Source organism: Entamoeba histolytica, genomic scaffold (assembly GCF_000208925.1).
Source record: "Entamoeba histolytica HM-1:IMSS scf_1104750518507 genomic scaffold, whole genome shotgun sequence".
Classification (NCBI taxonomy): domain Eukaryota; phylum Evosea; order Mastigamoebida; family Endamoebidae; genus Entamoeba; species Entamoeba histolytica.
In genome coordinates this window covers 32,309-38,921 of record NW_001915013.1, presented here as the reverse complement: position 1 = coordinate 38,921, position 6,613 = coordinate 32,309, and the positions used below count along the sequence as shown (strand labels likewise).

The window sequence follows — 6,613 nt, the reverse complement described above, 5'->3', positions numbered from 1 at the left end:
AACGATATTGAACATTCTCAAATTGAAATGGATAAAATTCAAAACATTGTAAATGAAATGCAAAAAATAGATAGTGCTCGTATTCTTACTAAAATACAAACTACAGAACAATTATTACCTTCAATTAACCAAATTATTCTTGAAAAACAAAAAATGCTTAATGAATTAAAACAAAATCAAATGAATTTAAATTCTTTTATAGAACAATTAAATACTCAAAACTCTTCTATTCAAATAAAAGATTCAAAGCATCGTTCTATTGCATTAGACATAGAAGAAATTTTATTAATTAATAATCATGCATTACTTCTTGCTTATCTTCAATCAATTCCTGTTGATATATTTTGTCAAACAACATTTAAAACAGAAGTCTTATTATCATTATTAACATTTCTTGTATCTAATTTATCTACTGAATTAATAGAAATTAAACTCTCTTTCATTCTTTTAACATTAAAGAATCTTAATATTAAAAAAGTTCCAAAACCATATTTGTCTCTTTTTAAAGACATTCAACAAACTTTCTTATCATTTAAAGAAATGTTATATTATGAAAATTATTATAAAGCAATTATGTGGATTCTTTATTTATGTGAAGATATGATTGAGGCTTTACAAAATTAAATAAATAAAATGATTTGTAACAAAAATCAACTTTTAGTTTCATTAAAAACAAAAATCAAATTAGTAATTTTTATTATTATTAAAAAAGAAAAAAAAAAGAAATTTCTTAAAAATATAAATTCCCATGTCGTTTAGTGATATACAAGAACAACAATTAATTGACTGGGTTCGTCGACATTTACCAGAAGAATTAATTTTAAATACTGAGAAAGATTTCAGAGATGGAGTACTTTTAATAAAATTATGTAGTAAAATTACACATACAAAAAAGTCAACGTATAAACACACAACGAATATTAAAGGAAGAATTCAAAATATAGAATCTGCAATGAAAATGATTAGTGATAAGTATGGAGAGATTGAAGGTATTTCAGTTAGTTGTATTGCTAATGGAAATAAAGACCAAACATTGTCATTTTTAAATTTTATTAAACTCCAAAGAAAATTTGAAAAAGAAAGAAGAAAACAACAGTATATAAAAATTAGAAAAGATTTAAAAATTTTTGAAGAAAAAACAAGGTTAATGAAAATTACTACTAATTTTTCTATTTTTGAATCATCTGCTAAAGATGGCTCAGTTAGTAGAAAAAGAGCTTTTACTACTCGTAAAGATGGTGTTATTCAAATGACTGGAACTACTCTTATTAAACAACAACAAAACCAATTTAGAGAACGTACTATGTCATTATTAAATCCAATTGCTCATTCAAAAAAGAGTGACAAAAGAATTACTCTTGAATCTTCTCATCCTTCTCAATCACTTCAAAGTTCTTCGGGGTGTGTTATTGAACAACTAGCAATGAATCTGCCATCAAGACCAAAAACTGGATTTGGTACACCAACAAAAAAGAAAAGTAGAGTTATTGCTATTAGAAATGGAAGTATTGAAAGAAAAAGAGCATCATCTGTAGCAGTGTGTCAAATTAAGTCTGAAAAAAATATATTAAAAAAAGAAGGGTTAAAACAAAAAGAATCATCTTCATTTAAAAAAGAAGAAGAGTTAAAAACAATTAAAGAAATTGATAAAGAAATTGATAAAGAAATTGAAATAAGAAGTAAAGATGATAATAATATTAATGAAAATGTTAACGAAAATAAAACACCTGAAATAAGTGAAGAAGAACAATTTGTAGAATTAGATAATTCAGGAGATGAAAAAGAAATTGATAGATGTGATTCAATTACTATTCCTAATATTGAAAATATACCAAAAAATAATACAGAAGATATTATAGGTTCTAATTATTCATCAAACATTTCATCACCCAGATCAGATAATGAAGAAGAAACATTTATTGAATTTGATGAAAAAGAAGATCAAGATTTATTAAAATGTATTGTTAAAAGAACATCTGAAGAAGAAACAAATAAAGTTGAAGAAGAAATTAAAGAAGTATCAAAAAATATATTTTTAATGAATGGAATTTATTATACTGTAACAGATATTATTGATGGAGAAAATATATTACAACCATTAGATTTAAGTGAGACAACTCTTATTTGTTTTATTCAATCAATGTTTAGAAGCAAATTATTAATTAATGAATATAAACAAAAATTAATTGAACACAAACAACATCTTCACAATATTCAAAAATTAATTAAAGAAAAAGAAGAAAATGTAATAAAAATTCAATCAATTATAAGAGGATATCAATTTCGTAGTAGTAAAATGTATCAAAGAACGAAAAATTTAAAATTTGCAGTTAGAGAAATTTTAGAGAGTGAAAAAAAATATTTAAATGATTTAAATATTATTAAACAAATGATAGATAAAACACAAGAATTATTACCAAAAATTGATATTGTTAATCAAGCAAAATTAGTAAATGAAACAATGATTAATTGTAATCAATTATTATTTAAAAACCTTGAAGATATTATTAAAAAAGATAGTTATGGAAAACAAATTTATTCTGCTTTTAATGTTTTTATAAAATATTTATCATATTATACTACTTATATGAATATTTATTTCCCTTTAAAAACATTTTATGAAAGTGATAATAATACTATTAAATCCCTCGTTAAAAAATTATCTAAAGAATTTCTTCAAAATACACCACCTGATAATTATTTAATTCGTCCTATTCAAAGACCACCTCGTTATAAATTATTACTTGGTGCAGTTAGAGATAATTTACCTAGTTGGTGGAATGAAGAAGACTTAGAATTAAAAAATTGTATTTCAAAAATAAGAGAAGCAATTTTTCATTTAAATAGTTGTATGAAAAAGAATACAGATCAAAAAGCAGTTAATGATTTATTTTCTAAATTATCATTCCCAAAAAAATTTCAACCAAGTAAAGACGTTCAAAGAAAAATTGTTCATCAAGGATTTTTAATTAGAAAAACCAAAAAATTAGAAGAATTTTGTTGTTTTTTATTAAATGATTATTTCTTAATGACTAAAGTTAAAAGAGAAGAAGTTGGGGATATTCCTAGTGAAAATTTAAAAAATAAAACTAAGGTTTATCATGTTATTGATTTAAGACAAGTTACTTTAATGGATGTGCCAAATGATGTTACTACATTTTGTATTAATATTCCTGAAAAATGTTTTATTCTTCAAGCTGAATCAGAAGAAGATAAAATTACTTGGATGCATGAGATTGATGGTATTTTCTCTTTACAACAACAAAAATTAATTAGTAGAATTGAAAGTTTACAATACCAATTAAAAAGTATTGACATTGAAGCTTTTAATAAAACAGAATTTCTTATTCATCCAGAATATGAAGATACTATTCAATATTTTAATCAAACAAATAATTCTTGGGAAGAATTTTATATGATGCTTCATGGAAATGTTGTTTGTTTATTTGTTAGTGGTGAATCTGCTGCAACACTTCAACCACCAATATTAGTATTTGATATTCTTCAATTAAAGTTTAAAGGATTATTAATTTCTACAAGAAAATATTCTTTTGAAATGAATTATAAAAATTATACTTACATTTTTGCTACAGAAAATAATCATTGTAAATTTGTTTGGTTATTTTTATTAAGAAATGCTTTTTATAAGAATTGTAGAATGGTACTTGATCTTCATGAATTTAATGTTAATGAATTTAATATTAATCTTCTAAAAACATGGACTTCTTTTGATGACATTCCTCCTTCAGATGATGAAAATTATAAATACCTTAGAATGCTTCTTCTTCAGCCTCATAATCAAATATGTACAGATTGTTCTGATCGTCAATCTTCGTATGTTGACTTGGACTATGGTGTGTTTATTTGTGATTTATGTGCCTCTCTTCATACAACATGTAATCATACAAAACAAAGTTATAACCCTGTAATTACTTTCTCAGAATGTCTTAATGTTCCATTTGAAGCACTTGCTGTTTGTTATTTTTTTATGTTTATTATTACTCATTAACATTGTAGAAACTCCATGAATATGGAAATATGAGAGGAACTATCTTGTACACTAAAAAAGCATCAGAAACAACATATAGACCATCTAAAAAAGAAATAAATAGCAACGAAACTCTTAGAAAACGTTGGACTTTTGCAAAATACGCTCAACCAAAAAGTTCTGTTTTTGATTTTTAATGAAATATAAGTGTTGATTATTTTTAAAAAGTTTCTTGTTTATTCTTTACTTAATTATCATTTTTTATGTCTTAGAAGAAAATGCATTTCTTTTTATGCTTTTTAATTCCATTTTCATCATCTTTCTTTGGTAATAACATTCTAATCATTGTTTCAAATGCTTCAGTAACACCTTCTCCATTTTTTGCTGATGTTTTTATCCATTTTCCTTCTTCAGAAATTTCATTAGCATATAAACTAATAGTTCCTTCAGGGATGTTTACTGGTTGGTCGCATTTATTACAAACAAGAAGTATTTTGATATTGGTGTTATATTTTCTGATATCTCGTAGCCATATCTCAAGCACTTGGAATGTAGAAACATCCCCACCATCAAAGACTAACAGAGCTGCATGTGCCCCATTGTAATATGAATTGCCTATTTCTCTAAACTTTTCCTGTCCTGCCTTTTTGTAAATGGTTGTTGATGTAGAACATAAAAAGTTAACAAACTGTATCGTATATCTGACATTTGACAATTACATCATCAATAAGTATAGACTTAAATTTAAAATCAACACCAATAGATGTAGTAGTATCTTCATTAAATACATTATCAATATATCGTAAGAGTAATGAACTTTTCCCAACATTAGGATCACCAACAAGAAGTATCTTGAACAAGTAGTTATATGATGTTGGTGCAACACAATCACTCATCTTCATCTTTTTCAAGATTAGTGAATGAGACAAGGTATCTATTCTAAAAATAACTTTCTAAAAATAACTTTCTAAAAATAACTTTCTAAAAATAACTTTCTAAAAATAACTTTCTAAAAAATTCATTTAAATAATCCTGCATTTTTGAAAGCATCAAGTGGATTTGTTTGTTGAATACCTGCAGCTCTAGCAGCAGGATCAATACGACTGAAGCTCATTTGTGTATTAGTAGAACCATTTGCCAATTTAGAAAATTGAGAAAAAGGATTTTGTTGTTGTGGAAATTGATTAAAGGATGTTTGTTGTTGTCCAAAGGGATTTTGTGTTCCATTTTGTTGTTGTCCAAAGGGATTTTGTGTTCCATTTTGTTGTTGTACTGGATTTCCCCAAATGTCTTTCTGAGGTTGTGGTTGTGTGTTTTGTGACTGTACTGGATTTCCCCAAATGTCTTTCTGAGGTTGTGGTTGTGTGTTTTGTGACTGTACTGGATTTCCCCAGATGTCTTTTTGTGGTTGTTGTGCGTTTTGTTGTTGTCCAAAGGGATTTTGTGTTACGTTTTGTTGTTGTGATTGTACTGGATTTCCCCAAATGTCTTTTTGTTGTTGTGTGTTTTGTTGTTGTTGTGATTGTACTGGATTTCCCCAAACATCTTTCTGAGGTTGTGTATTTTGTTGTTGTTGTACTGGATTTTGTTGTTGTCCAGGTTGTGATTGTACTGGCTTTCCCCAAATGTCTTTCTGAGGTTGTGGTTGTGTGTTTTGTTGTTGGAATGGATTTTGTTTTGTGTTTTGTGGCTGTATTGGATTTCCCCAAACGTCTTTTTGTGGTTGTTGTGTATTTTGTTGTTGTGTGTTTTGTCCAGTTTGTGATGTTTTATTTTGTGGTTGTACTGGATTTCCCCAGATGTCTTTTTGAGGTTGTGTTTGTGTATTTTGTTGTTGTACTGGATTTTGTTGTGTTTGTGTATTTTGTCCAGTTTGTGATGTTTTATTTTGTGGTTGTACTGGATTTCCCCAGATGTCTTTTTGAGGTTGTGTTTGTGTGTTTGGTTGTTGTGTATTTTGTTGAAATTGTACTTTCCACTCATCTTTTTGTTGTTGGGTTGTTGTCTGTTTGACTTCTAGTGGTTGTGAAATTGGTTGTTGTTGTGAACTAACTTGTGGTTGGATTGAATTTCCCCATACAACTGTTTTTTGTTGAGTTAATGGATTGTTTTGTTGTACATCTTTCTCTTGAAAAGGTTTTGCTGGGGCATTATTTTGTACAGCATTTGATGAGGTTTTTTCTTTCTGTATAAGAGTTGGATTTTGTATTTGATTGAATGGATTTGAAGTAATGATTGGTACTGTTTCGGTATGAAGTAGAGGTTTTGGTTCTTGAATAGACTCAACTTTTGAAGTCTTCTGTTTGTTTTCAATCACTTCTTTTTGTTCTGAAGGAATGCTTTGAATTTTTTGTGTTTTTTTCTTAATTTCAGCTTCTTCTTTAAGTTGTTTTAAATAATTTTCGTTTTCTTGTTTTTCTTTGATGATTTGTTCTTGAAGTTTCTTCATTTCATCTGTTTGACTTTTCATCTTTCTCCATGTTTCCTCTATGTCTGCCATTTTGTCCATTTCTGTTTTGAAAGCAGTAAATGATTCTTTTATCTCATCAATATCATTTCTTGGTCGAATATCAAATTTAGGTACTTCAGATTTAATTTTAATCGGGACAAGGCTGGATGTAGTAG

The 6,613-nt window shown here is 27.0% G+C and overlaps 4 protein-coding genes across 4 annotated transcripts in view; 2 read left to right on the top strand and 2 right to left on the bottom strand.

Annotated features, from left to right (window-relative positions):
• Positions 1–27: 27 nt before the first annotated feature.
• On the top strand, positions 28–624 carry EHI_145740 (uncharacterized protein; the record flags this gene model as incomplete). The annotated part of the gene is made up of 1 exon (XM_001913875.1): positions 28–624. The coding sequence occupies one exon, from the start codon at positions 28–30 to the stop codon at positions 622–624; it is 597 nt and encodes a 198-aa protein (XP_001913910.1).
• A 124-nt stretch (positions 625–748) lies between these two features.
• EHI_145730 (Rho guanine nucleotide exchange factor, putative) lies at positions 749–4,185 on the top strand (the record flags this gene model as incomplete). Its single annotated transcript, XM_647717.1, has 2 exons — positions 749–3,973; positions 4,018–4,185. 2 exons carry the CDS (start codon positions 749–751, stop codon positions 4,183–4,185), a joined length of 3,393 nt encoding a protein of 1,130 aa, XP_652809.1.
• A 71-nt stretch (positions 4,186–4,256) lies between these two features.
• On the bottom strand, positions 4,257–4,890 carry EHI_145720 (Rab family GTPase; the record flags this gene model as incomplete). Its single annotated transcript, XM_647716.1, has 2 exons — positions 4,257–4,631; positions 4,678–4,890. 2 exons carry the CDS (start codon positions 4,888–4,890, stop codon positions 4,257–4,259), a joined length of 588 nt encoding a protein of 195 aa, XP_652808.1.
• Positions 4,891–5,006: 116 nt separating this feature from the next.
• EHI_145610 (uncharacterized protein) overlaps positions 5,007–6,613 on the bottom strand; it is a gene marked incomplete at both ends in the record, with an annotated part of 2,115 nt that continues 508 nt past the window's right edge. The window contains one exon of the mRNA XM_001913874.1: positions 5,007–6,613. This exon is cut by the window's right edge and continues 508 nt beyond it. Coding sequence (XP_001913909.1) covers positions 5,007–6,613 — 1,607 coding nt within the window.